This window comes from Rhinolophus sinicus, chromosome 16, assembly GCF_057876585.1.
Source record: "Rhinolophus sinicus isolate RSI-liver-muscle chromosome 16, RSI-T2T, whole genome shotgun sequence".
In the NCBI taxonomy this organism is placed as follows: domain Eukaryota; kingdom Metazoa; phylum Chordata; class Mammalia; order Chiroptera; family Rhinolophidae; genus Rhinolophus; species Rhinolophus sinicus.
In genome coordinates this window covers 107,419,624-107,438,253 of record NC_142516.1, presented here as the reverse complement: position 1 = coordinate 107,438,253, position 18,630 = coordinate 107,419,624, and the positions used below count along the sequence as shown (strand labels likewise).

Sequence of the window (18,630 nt, the reverse complement as noted above, 5' to 3'; positions counted from 1 at the left end):
GGTCCACTGGAGGATTTTAAGCAGGAGGGTAAAGTGACCAAATGATTTTTGATTTGGAGACACACTGGGACAGCACAGGAAGAAGAGAATGGGAGGCGGGGCTGTGGGCAAGGAGCCCAGAGAGGGACCCAGACCACTGCCAGGCCTTGGGATGCGAGCAGGGGATAACTTTGCCATGTGACCTAGAGCCTGTCCTGCTTGATGACTGGCCCTGGAGGCTGAGGGGGTGGGGCAGGGGCAGGACGGCTGGGGTTTCTGCTGCTGTTCCTGTCCTTTGCCAGCGCCGGGGATTGTCATGTATTTGTTTCTGACGGCTGTTTCCCTTTCCTTTTAGGTCGGCATCAACAAAGTCTTTGCGGAGGTGCTGCCTTCTCACAAGGTGGCCAAGGTCCAGGAGCTCCAGAAGGAAGGGAAGAAAGTAGCCATGGTGGGAGATGGCATTAACGACTCCCCGGCCTTGGCCCGGGCCGACGTGGGCATCGCCATTGGGACAGGCACAGATGTCGCCATTGAGGCGGCCGACATCGTTCTCATCAGAGTGAGCTGCTGTGTCCTCCTCCCCGGCCCCGGCAGTGGGAGTGGTCAGGGCGTGGGCCCCGCTCCCGGCTCACCACGTGTTCTCTGCCGCAGAACGACTTGCTCGACGTGGTCACTGCCATCCTCCTCTCCAAGAGGACCGTGTGGAGGATACGGCTCAACCTGGTGCTGGCGCTGATTTATAACATGGTTGGCATTCCCATCGCAGCAGGTAGGTGACGGTGACGCCAGCTGTCTGCCCGCCGGCAGGATGCTTCGCTGTGTGCTGTGCCCTATCTGCTGAACCATGTATTAAGGCATATGGTCCGAAACACAACCATTATGAACAGGTAGGGGGCACCTGCTACCTGCTAGGGCACAGTGATTGCTGTTTGAGAACCGTATCGTAAAACGTCATGGTGCCTCACTTACCCAGTCTCACAGAAATTATCACGGAAAGAGAGAGATCTTTTCCACTTTATAACTCCTTCCTTCCCCGCTGAATATAGTCACCAGGTAGGGCAAAGTTTCAGACGCGTCGGCAAGGAAAGGCTCCAACATGGACTGAGACCTGAAGTTTTTAAACACGACTTCACCCCCCTCCGGCCCCCTGTTGTGCATGAGCTGTTAATGGGGACTCATGTCACAGATTAGGGTGACCTGTCTGCCGTGGCCTCCTGGGTCACCTGGGCCAGGCAGCTGTACCTTCTGTTTGCAGAGCTGGTTCCTCCTGTGTTGGTGCCTCTGCCCCAAGTCTTTTCCCGGACGTGGACGCATTCTCCTGGCTCTGTCCTGGGGCCTGGCTCTTACTGCCCTTTAAAAAGGTGTTTTGAGCCCTCTGGGGAGAAAATCCATGCCGACAGGCCTGTGGTCACTAGCATGTGTTGTCTGAGCACTCAGCGTCTCCGCGGTGCCTCCGGAAGCTGGCTCCCCGCGCCCTGCTGCTGCCCCTCAGGTCCCTGACATTCCCTGCTCCCCTGGAGTGTCCCCTGAAATGGGTGACGCTGCTGTGAATGGGCCCAGGAAGGTCAGGGCGTAGGGAGACGGAGACCCCAGTCCCCTGATAGCGCCCCCGCTGCCTGCCTCAGAGGCCTGCAGGCACATGAGCTTCTGAGCCACCCTGCGGAGCATCTCATGGTGGGCCCTCTCCTTGCTCTCTCCTCTGGGCTGCAGTGCGAATGTTGTCCTCCCCTTGGCAGGTGTCTTCATGCCCTTTGGGATCGTGCTGCAGCCATGGATGGGCTCGGCGGCCATGGCAGCCTCCTCCGTGTCTGTGGTTCTCTCGTCGCTGCAGCTCAAGTGGTGAGTCCCCAGGTGGCGGGAGCACACGCCGCAGGCGGCATTCGCTAGGCCCTTTTGCTCTGCACGCACAGGGCACAGATTTGGGCTTGCCGGTGCTGCTCCTGGGCTAGCTGTGGGTGTGTGCTGTGCTCAGGTTCCTCATTCACTCAGCAAAGGCAAAGACTGAAGGGACGGCCCTGAGTGGAGCCAAGTGTGTGTTTGCCTAATGATTTACCATGAGAAAATTACTTACCACCTAGCAGTCATCACCTGGGCCATTCTAGTTATTCTGCCCAAGGGCTGCTTATGTAAATACCGCCGTGATGCCGCCTAACCGCTGTGATGCCGGTGCTACTGAGAAAGGCAGCGTGGGGATTTCATCACCGTGTGAGCATCACGGAGCGCCCTCACACACACCCAGGTGGCCCAGCCTGCTCCACACCTAGGCTGCGTGGTATGGCCTGTTGCTCCTGGACTACAAACCTGGGCAGCATGTTACTGTACAGCGTGAGATTAAATAAGCACACGAGAAAATGATGCAATTAAGACTCGTGGTAAACACAAGCTTTATGAGGCTGCTGCCAGTGTAACACAGCATAGTGTTTTACAGCAGACTTTTTATCGTAAGTAGAAAGAATACACTCGTAACAATAAAAAGTATAGTAAATATATAAACCATTAACAGTCATTTATTCATTATCAAGTGTTGTGTACTGCACGTAACTGTAAGTGCTGCACTTTTTAGACTGGCAGGCCAGCATCACCACAAACACAGGAGCAATGCCTTACCCGACGTTAGGACTGTTCCAGCATCACTAGGTGACAGCAATTTTTCAGCTCCGTTATAATCTTACGGGGCCTCCGTGGTATATGCGGTTTGTCGTTGACCGAAACATGGTCATGTGGCTCATGACTGTATGTAGACATGGGATCCCTGTGTATTGACATTTTTCCTTTTTTAAAATAGATGTTTATTTACTTATGCTTTCATTTAACAAAAATGAATGACAGCCTACGATGTGCCAGGCACTTGGATGGGACGTTTCTAAATTGGGCAAACTGTACCTGAACCCTAGGAGTTTGATACTCATGTTATTGAAAGACTTGAATGAAAGGCCTTCAATCAGGCTTCAAAAAAAAAAAAGTCAGTGTCCAGAGTAGTTCAAATGCTCTTGGCTTCTTGCTTTGCAGCTATAAGAAGCCCGACCTGGAGAGGTACGCAGCCCAGGCCCAGGGCCGCATGAAGCGCCTGTCGGAGTCCCAGGTCAGCGTGCACGTCGGCTTGGACGACCGGCGGCGGGACTCCCCCAGAGCCACGCCCTGGGACCAGGTCAGCTACATCAGCCAGGTGTCTCTGTCCTCCCTGAAGTCCGACAAGCTGTCTCGGCACAGTGCCACAGCTGACAACAGTGGGGACAAGTGGTCTTTGCTCCTGAATGACAGAGACGAGGAGCAGTGCATCTGAAAGCTCCAGGCCGATGCAGAGCCAGGGCCTATCTCCCAGCTGAGCAGCAGCTCGAGCCCCACAGGGGCAGCTCCAGCAGCCAACAGCAGCATGGGCGAAGCTTTTGGGGACTTCCATTCCTTGGACATTCTAGATCATTCCTCCCTGCAGCATGTAGCCTTGTCCAGATGCGGCTCCTAGGTAGGACCACCCTGCTGGATCCCACAGGCGAGGCTGAGACCTCAGCCATGCTGTTGGCGTGGGCTTCCTGGAAACCTTGTTGGACTCGAGCCAGCCCTCCTCAGACTTTAGGGTTTGAGATGACGACTTGTGAAATGAGGAAAATCTCATCAAGACCAAAACCTCAGCTGGGCCTTTGCATAGGATGCATGCAAAACCTCAGTGTTGTCCTGTTTTTTACGAAGACCACATGCGTCACGTATCTGAGACCACAGTTTACCTCAAGTGCACTGTTAATTTCTGCTGCTCCAATCTCTTCCTTTTCTGTCCTTGATACTGGGGGCGCGGCACCCCCATCCTCTGTCAGGTCAGGACGACGCACATCCTCGCGGTCCCTGCTGCTGCTCTCAGGTGCTTCTCCAGTCGCAGACACGTGTGTGTACTTCTGCCTGAATCTCCTCACTACACGCCTGGCCAGACAGCTTGTCAGTCAGGCTTCTCTTCAGGTGGAGGAGAGTTCTTTCTTGCTTTCGAGACCCTTCTCCATAGTCATGGCTTCTCACCCCACTGACTCTGGCTGCTCAGCTGGAGTAAGGGTCTCAGAGCCTGAGACTTGAGAAATCCAGCTTCCTGTGGGGTTCAGATGCCTGGGACCTGGGGAGACCTGTGGTGCTTGAAGCAGGTGTCCTGTGGGGAGGCTTGTGTGTGCAGAAACCTCCTTCATGGCTCCGGGCGCTTGGGTTACATGGTCTGCTATGTGAATGGAGTTCAATATAGAATTCATGTCAGCGGTGCCCCTGGCATTGTGCGCCTCCAAGGAAAGCAATGATACCCAAATTAGAGGAAATCACAGTACTTTTCACGGACTTCCATTTCTGCACGTTGAGTTGGTGTCATAGGAAAGGGGTGACTACAATTTCCCAAAGGGAAATTTCTAACTTTCAGTGTTTCTAACTTTCAGTGGCTCTTTATGATTGTATGACATTGGAGCAGCAGGAATGTGGCTAGTTTTAGACTCCGAAGTTGGTGTTGATTGACAGACCTCATGAGAATAGACTAGTAGAATTAGAATCTTGGAATAGGCAGAGCAAAGCCTATTCTAAATTCTAAATGTGCTGCCTGTTCTAAATCCTAAGGTGAATCCCTTGACACACACACAAAATAATTTTATTTATCGAGTGTGTTGTTTTCCAAGGACTGTAAGCACTTTTTATGTTATCTCTAATCCTCCCAACAAAGTAGATATTATTGTCCACTTTTCACATGTGGGAAAATAGGCTCAGAGAGGCTAAGTATACTGCCCAGGATCCCACAGCCAGTATACATGCCAGAACAGGGGTCTGAATCCATGTCTGTTGGCTCTGAAGTCTTTTCTTTTTCTCGGCTCCACTTTGAATCTTTTGCTTCATAAGAATGTACAAGATTCAAATATATGGTGATAGAAGGAGAACTGACTCTGGGTAGTGAGCACACAATGTGATTTATAGATGATGTATTACAGAATTGTACACCTGAAATCTATGTAACTTTACTAACAGTTGTCACCCCAATAAACTTTAATTTTTTTTAAAAAAAGAACGTACAAGAAAAAGCCCCTTGCCCCTGGAAGAACAAATCTGTGAGGTGGTGTATTTTTTGTATCAACTTGGAATGAGATTTGAGCATGAGGTCATCTCACTTGATGACTTCATGATCAAGTTCATTTCCCTTGGATGGTTCATTTTCACCTGTGCATATGATTTGGTTTTTGCTGGGTCTTATCCTCTAAAATCAAAGTGCAGGGTTCTGTTTTTATTGTTGTCAATTTTCCTTTTCCTCCCAGCACTTTCCTACCGTGTGTCCTCTTTATTCTTTGCTGTGCTTGGGGAATATTTCTTGTTTTCTAACTAGGCTAATCGTCTAAAGAATCTAATTGTATTGATTTTTTCAAAAAGCTTTTAGGACCGTAAATATCATGTTTATATAGACATAAAGATATTTATATAATTGTACAGAAAATTGCCTTTTAGATGTTCAAAGTGCAGGAATTTTTTTTGGTCAGATAAGAACCATTTCTACTTCAAAACCTATGAGTGCTGTGTTAGAATAAAGTTTCTTTTTCATCAAAAAAACATGCTTTTGGCTGGTCGTGTCCGAGTGAGGAGTGTGGTGGGGCCGGAGCAGTGCCGTCCTCAGTGAGAACCGCCAGGGGCTGGCTTTGCTCTCGGTGACTTTTCTGGGGAGAGAGGGATGGTTTCTTTCTTTTTTTTTTTTTTAAGATTTTTATTAAAAATATTGTTAGCATACAATATTATGTCAGTTTCAGGTGTACACCAGAGTTACTCAACATTTATATACCTCAAGAAGTGATCACCACGATAAGTCCAGCCACCATCTGACACTGTACCACGCTATCACAATGTTATTGACTATATTCCCCATGGTGTACATTACATCCCCGTGACTTACTGGTTTTTTACCTGGAAATTTGAACCTCTCATTCCCCTTTACCTTTTTCCCCCCATTTAAAAAATTTTTCAATTACAGTTGAATTCAATATTATTTTATATGAATTTCAGGTATATAGCCTAGTGGTCAGACATTTATATGATTTAAGAAATAATCCCTCTGAATAGTCTAGTACCCCCCTGGCACTATACATAGTTATTACCATATTATTGACTACATTCCCTATGCTTTACGTTCCCATGACTCTTTTGTAACTACTAATTTGTACTTATTAATCCCTTCCCATTTATCACCCCAATAAATTTAGTACCCATCTGACACCATCCATAGTTATTACAAATTTATTGACTGTAATCCTAATGTGGTACCCTACATCCCCATGACTACTTTATAACAAGCAATTCGTACTTCTTAATTCCTTCCTTTTTACCCATCACTGCCAACCCCCCTCCTATCTGGCAACTATCAAAATGTTCTCTGTATCTACGAGTCTGTTTGTGTTTTGTTTGTTTATTTTGTTCTTTAGATTCCACATATAAAGAAAATCACATTGCATCTGTCTTTTATTGTCTGAATACTCCACTCAGGACAATAATTCCAGGTCCATCCATGCCGCCGCAGATGGCAAGAACCATTCTCTTCCCTGGCTGAGCAATATTCCATTGCATATGTGTACCACCTCTTCTTTATCCATTCATCCATTCAGGGATACCCAGGCTGCCTCCACATCTTGGCCATTGTAAACAATGCTGCAACGAACATATGGATGCACACGTCCCCTCGAAGTAGCATTTTGGGTTTCTTTGTATAAATACCCAGAAGTGGGATTACTGGGTCCTTCTTTGTCTCTTGTTATAGCCTTTGCTTTAAAGTCTACTTTGTCTGGGATAAGTATTGCTACCACAGTTTTTTTGTTGTTGTTGTTCATTTGTTTCTATTTTCATGAAATAACTTTCTCCATTCCTTTACTTTCCATCTGTGTGTGTGTCACAATCTGAAGTGAGTCTCTTGTAGGCAGCATATGTAAGGGTTTTGTTTTCTTACCCATTCAGCCACCCTATTTTTTTTTTTAAGGTTTTATTGGGGAAGGGGAACAGGAATTTATTGGGGAACAGTGTGTACTTCCAGGCCTTTTTTCCAAGTCAAGTTGTTGTCCTTTCAATCTTAGTTGTGGAGGGTGCCGTTCAGCTTCAAGTTGTTATCCTTTCAGTCTTAGTTGTGGAGGGTGCAGCTCAGCTCCACGTCCAGTTGCCGTTTTCTAGTTGCAGGGGGCACAGCCCACCATCCCTTGTGGGAGTCGAACAGGCAACCTTGTGGTTGAGAGGATGCACTCCAACCAACTGAGCCATCTGGGAGCTCAGCGGCAGCTCAGCTCAAGGTGCCGTGTTCAATCTTAGTTGCAGGGGGTGCAGCCCACCATCCCTTGTGGGACTCGAGGAGTTGAACCGGCAACCTTGTGGTTAGCCCACTGGCCCATGTGGGAATCGAACCGGCAGCCTTCGGAGTTAGGAGCATGGAGCTCTAACCGCCTGAGCCACCGGGCCGGCCCACCCTATGTTTTTGATTAGAGCATTTAATCCACTTACATTGAAAGCAATTGTTGATAGATATATAGTTATTGCCATTTTACTATTTATATTTTTTATCCTTTTTTTCCTATCTTAAGTCCCTTTTACATGTCTTGTCATACTGATTTGGTGCTGATGAACTCCTTAAGCTTTTTCTTGTCTGGGAAGCTCTTTCTCTTTCCTTCAGTTTTAAGTGATAGCCTTGTTAGGTAGAGTAATCTTGATCATAGGTCCTTGCTTTACATCACTTGGAATATTTTCTGCCAATACCTTCTGGCCTGCATAGTTACTGTTGAGAAATCACCTGACAGCCTAATGGGAATTCCCTTGTAGGTAACTAACTGCTTTTCTTTTGCTGCTTTTAAGATTCTCTCCTTGTCTTTAACCTTTGGCACTGTAATTATGATGTGTCTTGGAATAGGCCTATTTGGGTTCATCTTTTTTGGGTCTCTCTGCGCTTCCTGGGCTTGTATGTTTATTTTCTTCACCAGGTTAGGAAAATGTTCAGTCATTTCAAATAGAGTCTCAATCTCTTGCTTTCTCTCTTCTTCTGGTACCCCTATGATGTGAATTTTGGTACGTTTGATGTTGTCCCAGAGGTCTCTTAAACTATCTTTTTTTATTTTTTTGGATCCTTTTTCTTTTTGCTGTTCTGACTAGGTGTTTTCTGCTACTTTGTCTTCCAAATCACTCATTCAATCCTCTGCTTCATCTAGTCTGCTGGTGATTCCTTCTAGTGCATTCTTCATTTCAGTTATTGTACTCTTCACTTCTGACTGGTTCTTTTTTATGGTTTCTATTCCTTGTTATCTCTTTGTTGAAGTTCTCACCAAGTTCCTTGACCATTCTTATATCCATTGTTTTAAACTCTGTATCTGGTAGGTTGCTTGCCTCCATTTTGTTTAGTTCTTTTTCTGGAGTTTTCTCCTGTTCTTTTCTTTGGGACGTAGTTCTTTGTTTTCTCATTTCAGCTGCCTCTCTGTGTTTGTTTCTATGTATGAGGTAAATCTGCTATGTCTCCTAGTCTTGCTGGGTTGCCTTATGTAGTAGATGCCCTGTGGGGACTGATGCCACAGACACCCTGGTCACCTGTGCTTAGTGCTCCAGGAGTGTCCCTTATGTGGGTTGTGTGTGCCCTCCTGTTATAGTTGAGCCTTGATTGCTGTTGGCATGTCAGTGGGTGGTATTGACCCTAAGGCTGACTGGCTGTGGGTTTTAGCCATGTCCATAGCTTATGGGCTGCTGTGTGGGGTGCTTACCCCATGGTGCGGAATTTGCCCCAGTGGGTTCTGGTGCCTGTTGAAACTGCCCTTTGTGTGTGCTGCTTGTGGGGCTAATTGGGTGGTGCTGTCTGAAGCCAACCTCCAAGTATGTTGGTTCTGGGGCCTTTTGGGAGGGGCTCCAGTGCAGGCCCAGGTCACTTACTGCCTGTGACTAGCTGAGGAATACCTGGTAGGAGCTACCAAGAAATACATGGTTGGTTGCTGCCTCTGCTGAACCTAGAGGTACGTGGGAGAGGCCATGCTGCAAACTGAGGACAGCTGCCACCAGTACCAGGTCTGGGGTAGCTCCACAAAAAGGACACTCCGAGGCCTGCTGCCACCTACCTACTCCTGTAGGGTTCTGCCGCTGATAAAGCCTCTTACAGTAAGCATGTTGGGTGAGGCAAGTTTTCAGTGAGTCAGCAGGGTGGAGCAGCAGAGCTCACCAGGCCAATCAGATTCAGATTTGGCCTGTAGGGGCGGGCTCAACACAGTAAAAATGGCACCTGCCTGCTGGCTGCACAGGAGAACGGCCCCACACAGGGAAAATTAGGACTGTCCTCGTCCCAAGTTACATTAACTCAGCCTCTCCCCATATGTCTTGGATGCCCCCAGAATCACCCTCCGGAGTCCAGGGTGAGTACCTGTACGTGCCCTTTAAGAGAAAGTCTGGTTTTCCCGCAGCCTTACATCCCACCTAGATAGTCGGAATCCCCACTATTTTTCACAGCCAGAAACTGTGGGGACTCCTCTTCCCAGCACTAGTACTCAGGTCTGGGGAGCCTAGTGTGGGGGGCTGGGGTCCCTTGGTCCTTCGTGAGGAACCTCAGTGGCTGAGATATCGCTCCTGATTTTCAACTGCTACACGTGCGTGTGGGGCCAGCCTGTTGCGCGTATCCACGGCTTCTACTAGTCTCAACCTGGCTTCTTTATATCCTGTTATAAAACTTCTGTTCAGCTAGACTTCAGATGGTTCCCCTGGCTGACTGTTCTATGATTTATTTGTAATTTTGATGTGTTCACGGGATGAGGCAAGCACAGTGTTTATCTACTCTGCCATCTTGCATCTCCTCAGGTGAGGGTGGCCAGAGCCCTCTGATTGGCCATCCCCCGCGCTGTGTGAGCTCCTCCCAAATGCCTGCCTCAGTGGAGTGTGGGGTGAGCTCTGAAGGACCACCCCCAACGGGTCAGACAGCCCATTAGATGCACTTCTCTGGTTGAGGGTGATTGTCACAAAAGGCTAATTTCAAATGTACACATTTTAATTTGGAGGGCTATGTTTTGGGTTCTTTGGCTCTGAAGGAGTTCTGGTGTGGGGAGTAGTAGAAAAATCTGGACCAAGGGGCTTTGCTGGGAAGGCTCTGTGGGCATCTTGGGGTGGCAGGGAGAGGTGGGCGTGTCGTGAGCTACACCTAAAGGTGAGGTGACAGGGTCATTTATCATCCAAACCAGAACACTTAAGAATGAAAGAAGGTTCCTATTAATAATAATTCCAGGAAAACTGGCCTAAACCAGGACTATGCAGGCAAACTGGGCCATAAGGTCACCTTCCTTAAAAGAGAAATAGACAATATGAAGTCATCACTGACACAAACTGTATCACTTTAGAACAACTTTGCTCTAACTGGAGGTTTCACAGACGCACCGGTGACATAATTCTATATCAAATTTTGAGATCCCCCCCCCACACACACACATCCTGATACCAACACTTCTCTGTAGAAGCATCGAGGTGATTGTCATGTGGCTCAGGTTGATCACACAGCTAGGACGTCAGTCATGGGTTTGCACTGTTTGCCAACGTCCTACGGGTAAACTCAGCGTGCCCCGTAGGAATCGCGCTAGGCCTGCTTGGCTCTCTTTCTGGATGCCCAGGTATGGGAATTTCATGTATGCCTGTCACATTGTGGAAAGGGAAGGTTGGTACCACCTTTTATGGGATTCCATTTCTTTAGAAAATAGATGCTTTCTAAAACTTGAGCAAACGTCCCTGATATGATTCCACATGTACCAGAATAAATTATACCATCTGCCCATTTTTTATAAGTTTTCAGCCTTTAAGACCGTAGTGAAGAATTGTGGTGTGATCTCCTTTTAAATAAATGAATGTAATAATTCTAGTGTTGTTTTTTTTAACTTATTTATTTAAGTGTGTTTTTCCAGGACCCATCAGCTCCAAGTCAAGTAGTTGTTTCAATTTAGTTGTGGGAGGGTGCAGCTCACAGTGGCCCATGTGGGAATTGAACTGGCAACCTTGTTGTTAAGAGCACCGTGCTCTAACCAGCTGAGCTAACCGCCCTCCCCAAATTCGAATATTTTTAAATGACAACTGGAAATCGACACATCAAAAAATATATCACCCAAAATTGTACTGTTTACTAAGAAATCAAGGTTAATAGGTGACCTTTATTTTAAGAAAATCCAGCATAGTAAAATCAGCCAAAGAGGTTAATTAGAAAAAGATTATTAGATTACAGAAGGATTTTTTTTTGCTTTAAAAAATTTATGTCAGTATTTCAATAGATAAATTCCCTAATGTATGTAAAATTCTTGAGTTACTGTTTTGCATACAACTCTTTCTTAACCTCATCATTTGTGTGTTTTTTTAAAAGTAAAGAAGGCATATATATATATATATATATATATATATATATATATATATATATAAATAAAAGCCTTTTTTTTTTTTTTTTTTTTAGCTTAATAGTCAGAGCAGCTTTAGGGGCTGGAGAAGCAGGGTCTAGTGGTTATGGTTGTGCTGGGGACCCTGGGTACAGAGGTAGCGAAGAAGGCAGCAAAAGGGCATTCTCTGGTGTCCTTGGTACTGGGGGTGGTTCAGTGAGCATTTGGGGATCAGTAAGCACCTCATTAGTAGGGCTAAGTTCACACTTTTTACATAAATCTACGGCCTCTCAAATAGAAAAATACTTGTAGATAAGGAATCTCTGACTATTTCCCAAGACGTTTACAAAAGAGGCTGAGTTGTAGAATTGTGTTATAGTTTAAGGTCCCACTAAGGGGCCAAATCTCCCCTCCCCTAGTTGGTATTGGGGCTGAGTTGTGTTACAAAAAAAGATTAGTTGACCTTTTTTTAAATTTTGAGGACCAAATTGTGACCAATTAGAAAGGATGCATCTCAAGGGGGTACCAGCAGGAATGGACTCTTGATTCCCCAACTAGAAAAGGGAAATTCGCTGGACGAGACAGGTCACCCTGGGGGATGGACAATGGCAAGACTGTCCCACCCCTTTTCTGGATTTCTGGTGGTTGAGAAAGGGTCCTGGTAGTTCCCACATTCTTCTGGGAGTCAAAAAAGGCTCGATCAGGAGGCAGAAATTATAGAGGGCTAATGGGGAAAGCCCAGGGTCTGATTTTGATTATTCCACCCAGAACGAAGTACTCAAGCCCTCCTGCAAGCAGTTGTCCCTTTGTTCCTCCACCTCCCGTCTGCTGGTATTAGCGTTACCCCTTATTGGGCAATAGTGTTCAAAAAGAGCATGGCCTTAAGGGATTGGAGAGGCAAATTTGAGAGGTAAAAGAAAGAAGCCTGAAAAGGCCCAGAATCTCCTCTGAAGGTGGGAAAGGCAAGAAAAGCTTCTAATCCATACTCATTGCATTCCAAATGGCTGGAGTCAAAGGGTGCACTCCGAGTCACGGCACCAAAATGTCACGGGAGTCTCAGTTCTTCTTGCCAATCTGGTGAAGAATCCAAGGTCAGCAAGCTGATTAATATGCAAGCAGGGTTTGTTAGTGATACGTTCTCAGGGAAGAGAATGGGCCTAGTGAGGTGGAGGAGAGGGAGAGAGAGAGAGAGAGAGAGAGAGAGAGAGGGAGGGAGGGAGGGAGGGAGGGAGGGAGGGAGGGAGAGAGAGAGAGAGAGAGAGAGAGAGAGAGAGAGAGAGAGAGAAGGGAGAGAGTAAGGGCCAGAGCAAAAAAATGCTTTAAGCAACCACTTGTGCTCTGACTCTCAGTTTCCCTTTCAGATTACCTTGATGTGTAGGAAAGTTGATTTGGTATTGGAAAGTATTGTGGATCTGGTAGAAATGGAATCACTCTACTTTCCTCATTTTCAAACTCAACTTGGCCAGGGAAATACATAGACACCACTGTTTGGGTTCGTTCCAGAGGGAGATGTCTACTTGTGTGCTATTTTCCCTTGTGTGAAGACAATGACCACAGTTGAAATTAAAGGACAGAATATGAGAATGTTAAATAACGCTACAAAATCCCAGGGTCTCCTTTATTCTATTCCAAAAGATGAATAAACATGTAAAATCATCCAAAGGCTAAGATGAAAACAAGAATGATGGAAGTTTTACCATATTTTCCCTCTGTAAAGGAAATGGTTATTATTTTTCTTAATATAAAAATAACTGCTTATAGCAAAAACTGAAGCATACTGCAATATGTAAAGGGGAAAAAAGGCTGTCCTAATAGCAGCACCCCTGGCTCTCAAGAGGAAACCCCATGATATGATTTCATGGAGGGATGTCCCTTGTGGGTGTACTGCGTTAGGACCCTGAGGGAGCAAAGCCTGGCTGCCCATGGAGACCCAACTCCCTGACCAAATTGTAACCCTCTGAGCACAGACGTGCTGTCGTGGGCCCTGGGATGGACGTTTTGTGAATTGACAGGCACCCAGGTCTCAGTGAGGGCAGGAAACAGACAAATACCATGGGTGCTGCAGTAGGTTCCATCATTCTTGCTCAGCGACCGTGTTTTCCCGAAAATAAGACCGGGTCTTATATAATTTTTGCTCCAAAAGATGCATTAGGGCGTATTTTCAGGGATGTCTTATTTTTCATGTACAACAATCTACATTTTTTCAACTACAGTCATGTCATCTTCTTCTGGAACATCGTCATAACGTACTAAATGCGTCCGTCTGACTGACGATCTTAACTGGGGCATATTTTCGGGGTACGTTTTATTTTCGGGGAAACACGTAGTTCTCACAATGGCATTAAGAGCTATGTGCATCACTGTTCCATTTTCACAGATGGGGACCAAGCTGAGGGGAGTCAGGGTCACTGTCCAGCACACACAGCTGGCCAGGTGTTCAAGCCCACTTGGCTCGGGCCACAAAGCCCACTCCATTGTGCCCCTCTGGGCCACCCCAGTCCCTGCAAAAGGGACGCTGGGCACTCTCCTTAGCAAAAGCTGAGCTTCCTTGGCACCCCGTGGTGACGTGCTTGGGGCAGCACCAGTGTCGCTGGGCAGGACTGTGTGGTTTATCTCAAGAGCCACCAGGTGTCTCTCTGACCAAAACCAACCTCCCGTTCTGCAGCCAGAGCCCAAATTCTCTTGATCATTTTGATGCATCTGGAAATCCAGATAAACAGCATCATGAAAATGTGGGAGATGGAGCAGAGTGGGAGGCAGGAGTTCAGCCCTGGGGCTGGCGTACCTTGAGCTACGATGTATTTATATGTGTGCTTGCAGCCCAGGCTCAGCGGCTCCTCCATGTGCATTTAGCCGTGCAGAGCACATTGTTGGGAATGACTCAACAGTGACAATTTCCTTTATTATTATATCACATGCGTCTGAGCTTCATATTACCTTCTGGCACGCTTAGATTTTTTTAAAAAGAAGCTTGAACATGAAACAAAAAAGGTGTTTAAGGACTTAGTGGTTTTCTCCTGGGTTTGCTTGGGCTTATAAACCTCTATCCCAACCCCCTGGGCAGAACTCTGTCCCCACCTGTGTCCATACAGTGCTGGCACCCAGGCCAGGGCCTACCTGCTCCGGACCTCTATTTCCTCATCTGGTGATGAGAAGCACTGTCCTGAGAGAGGAGGACAGAAGGCGCAGTCCATAGGAAACCCCCCATGAAAGTGCAAGGTGGCCGATGGACTCAGGTAACCTCAACAGGCAATGGACATGGTATCCAATCTCCTTTAGGTCTTCCAACCTTGTCACAATTTTTAAAAATAAAGTGATCTGGGGCCTCAGCTTTCTCATCTGTACAAAGTGGGGATGATAATAGTTTCTACCTCCCAGGGTTGTGAGGATATAATGAGGTCATCTGGGGAAAGCTCGTCATGAGCCCCCAACAAATGTTAGCTGGCACTGCTGTTATTATGAGTGAAGGTGGCTGTATTCTAGACACAAGAAACACAAAGAAAAACTCTAGCCTTTCTGTTCCAAGCAAGTGAAAACCATCTTTGTGTGTTCCTTTGCTGGGCAGGAGGAAGCACCTACTGATGGGTCTGCTTCTAAGAGTTCTTGCACTGGGCAGGTTGCTTTAAAAGGAGGGGCCTTGGTCCTGTTTACGGTGCACCAGGCTGGACTCCAGTTCTCCTTTTTCCCAGTGGTCCTAGAGTCTGACACTCCTTTGCAGTGTGCTCTGTGTTCCAGGAAGCACGCCCCAGCCAAAGCAGTGGTGCAGAGGTTAAAAGCACCAGCCTTAGAGCTGGGCAGACCTGGTTCAAACCCTGGCTGGATTCCTGGAGGCATGTCACTCATCCGATCTGAGCTTCTGAATCGGATTGGAAGGCGTGCACTCCCCCTTCACTGGCTTGTGAAGGCCAAATGGAATTACGTGCCCCAGGAGCGGCTACTAGACCATAGAATGGCACTGATGTGACATTTCCCCCACTCCCAGGGAACGTGTGGTGATGACTCCCTCGGCAGTTCCGGGGTTATCTGACAATGGGATGCCGTCTCTTAGAAGCTATTTATTGACTGAATGATGCTGGTGCACAGTGGGAAGGAGGAAAGTGAGCATAAAGGATGCTGGTGAACAAGAGCTGTGAATAAAGTAAAGTGGTTTCTCTTTAACGTGTCATTTCAGTCTGATTTAGAGGACAGGGTCTTGTCTCCTTCAACCTATCTACATTCTATTTAGGAATCTGATCATTTTTACCAATAAGTTTTGATGTCTTTCCCTTCTCCAGGGTAGAATTACATCACCTCAGGCATGATTTCCTAGAGAACATAGTAACATTTGATTAAAATAGAATCACGTTGCTCTGCTATTTCTGATGACTCAGCTTTGGGGGCTAAAGATAAACCCAGCACACAGGTGAATGTCCATCACAAGTGGTGTGGCCGTGGAAGGAGTAGGGCAGAGAGCACATCTTTCTGGGTTTTTGGAGGAATACACATGTTTTATAAATTTCTGTTTTCTCCTTCCTGTTTAATGGTGAGAGTTCAGGTTAAAATCCATATGTACTAAGAATCCAGCTAGGTTTTGAAGTGTATTACTTCTGGGAATCTAAAAGAAGCTAATACTACCATTCTCTTACTTGAGATTCACTTAAATTTGGATCTAGTGGGGTTTTCTGTAAAAGTATGAAAAATACTAGACACCTCAGGATAAGGGATTTGTTTTCCATTGAAAACTTCACCCATTTCTAGATAATGTTTTAACGGATACACACTTTCACTGCCAATTATCATTGCTCCCCTGTCCACTAAGGACATTCAGTGCAAGTGACTCCATCTCTCCTCACCTCCCATCCTTCCTCCCCTCCTCCCTACCACAGACACCTGTGCATGGGCGTGCGTGTGTGTGTGTGTGTGTGTACACACACGCACACACACCCCTATTGGGCCAAAGGACATCCCATGTCTTAGGAGAAGAACCTGGGGAGGAGAGAGAAATTGCATGTGGTCCCTGTGTTGGGATGAGGGTAGACTTTGGGTTGCCCACTGAAGTGTGGGTTGTAATTTCATGGAAGAACATGCAGGGAGAGGACTGAAGGAGCAAAGAGGAATCAGGGAAAGCCAGGTGACCAGCCTGGTGGGTCAGGGCTGTGCTGGGAGGCAAGGTGGCCTGGGTGAATTAAAGATGGCCCTCGAGGGCTAAGCTTAGAAGTTGGCCTGCAAACATTTGTTGACTTGATTCCAAGGACCTGGATTGACCTCTGAAGGTGCAGAAAGGGTAGAATCCCATTCATACCAGTCCTTGGCAAGTGTGTGCGGGGGCCAATGTGTGAGGGGTATGAGTTATAAGGGAAGGTTCTGGTACACATCTCTGTTTCTCTCTAACTGGATTTAGGGGACATTTGGGACCTACCCATGTAACATCTATGTATTTGTATTATATGTAGATGTATGTCTATACAGAAATACGTGGTCTCCTCTCTCTCCTCCCCCTCCCCACCCCCTTACTCTGAACAGTGGACCCAAGAGTGCAGAGGTGTGGGTTCCTTGGAAGAATAACTAGTGCCAACTTTGGCCCCTCCTGGCCTCAACCCCACTCCAGGATTATGAAGACCCTCCAAAGGTCCAGCCCACTTGCCCTTGGAATTGAGGGAAAGAGGAAGAGAGGGGTTGTTTAAAAAAAAAAAAAAGGTGGGGAGGAGAACTCAAGCTGCACCTCGGCTGGGGCTCCACTCTCCCCGAGGGTCGTGTGCAGCAGTTTTGGGCAACGGAGACTGAGGACAGGGAAGGCGGCCCATGCGTCCGTCTGGGATCACAGGCTGAGGAAGGGGTGCTTTTCAAACCTAACAGAATAGGAAGCGCCTGTTCCCCACTCAGCCTCAAGCCCCTGGAGCAGCGCTGATGTTTATTCATCGATTCAGATAATTCACAGAGCCCCCAAAGGGTGCTTCTTCTGGAAGCATGCAAAAAAGCAGATACCCACTTGGAAAAATGACCCAAATGGATGCATATAGGCTGGATTCGCCTTTCTAAGGAAATCCTCCTGCAACGAAAACTGAAGAGACTCCTGGCTTCAGAGGAAGGGGCTGTCATCTTGGCAGGAGGATGGACTGAGAGCCTAAATGGGTTTGGAGTTTTCCCTTCTCTTTCCCTCACCTCTCCTCTTTTTTCCTGTCTTTTCCTTCCCTTCCCTTCCCTTCCCTTCCCTTCCCTTCCCTTCCCTTCCCTTCCCTTCCCTTCCCTTCCCTTCCCTTCCCTTCCCTTCCCTTCCCTTCCCTTCCCTTCCCTTCCCTTCCCTTCCCTTCCCTTTCTTCCTTCCTTCCTTCCTTCTTCTCTCCCTTTTTTCTTTCTTTTCTTCTTTTTATAAACAGGCAGTTTGTTTTAAACAGGCAGCCACCTGCACTGACCCCTGAGACAATGTGCTCTGTCAGCTGGTTAATGCCATTCCCCAAACCTCTGTGGATTTGGCACAGCTAGTATTGTTTTGTTTTTCCTGATCTTAACAAGCCACGAATTTCTTTGCTTCCCCAGGTTGTCGTGACTGGGAATACTGAGGCCGTGTCAGAGCCACAAGGCCGGTTCCTCATTGGCCCATTTCTATCTTTTTTCTTGAGAGGCTTCATCGAATGGCTTGGATGCAAGGTCTAGCCAAGCAGGGCGGCTTACATCACAGCTCAGCTTTCAGAGTCTAAAACTGGAGTGGGTTTGTCCACAGGTTGTCCTCCCACTCCTGCTGGCATTGGTGGGCAGAATTCCCAGGGGCTCATCTGGATTTACTAACAGAGGCCTGTCTGAGAAAAGGACTAGCCAGTTCCACGTGACGTGACAGACCGTTGCCTGAATCTGATCAAGGATTCAAAGAGCCCACTCCATCCTTTTAACACCACACACTGTGGTAGACAAAACAATGTCACCCAAATATCTCTGCATCCTAACCCTCAAACCCTGTGAATGTCACTTTTGCAGAAGTGATTAAGTTAAGGGTCTTGGGGAGAGTATCCTGGGTTATCCAGGTGGGGCTGATACAACCACAAGGGTCATCATAAGAGGGAGGCAGGAGGGGGAGACTCAGAGAAGGTGGTGTGATGATGGAAGCAGAGGTTGGAACGTTGTGCTTGAACGTGGAGGACGGGGCCGCAAACCAAGGAATACACGTCGCCTCGAGCAGGTAGCAAAGGTGATGCAGCTGATTCTTCCCTCAGTTCTCCAGAAGGACCCACCCCCACTGACATCTTGATTTTAGCGTGTTAACTTAAAAATAAAAGCCCTTTCACAATGAGAGGCACACAAGCATTTATTTGAGATTAAAGAACAGCTATTTGGA

The 18,630-nt window shown here is 47.1% G+C and overlaps 1 protein-coding gene across 4 annotated transcripts in view; it reads left to right on the top strand.

Annotated features, from left to right (window-relative positions):
- ATP7B (ATPase copper transporting beta) overlaps window positions 1–10,819 on the top strand; it is a 90,790-nt gene extending 79,971 nt beyond the window's left edge. For all 4 annotated transcript variants that reach the window (XM_019752164.3, XM_019752162.3, XM_074329903.2 and 1 more), the window contains 4 exons: window positions 335–538; window positions 631–748; window positions 1,716–1,818; window positions 2,989–10,819. In XM_019752164.3, coding sequence (XP_019607723.3) covers window positions 335–538; window positions 631–748; window positions 1,716–1,818; window positions 2,989–3,262 — 699 coding nt within the window. In that variant the 3' untranslated portion in view covers window positions 3,263–10,819. The remainder of the gene's footprint in view (window positions 1–334; window positions 539–630; window positions 749–1,715; window positions 1,819–2,988) is intronic.
- Window positions 10,820–18,630: the final 7,811 nt, after the last annotated feature.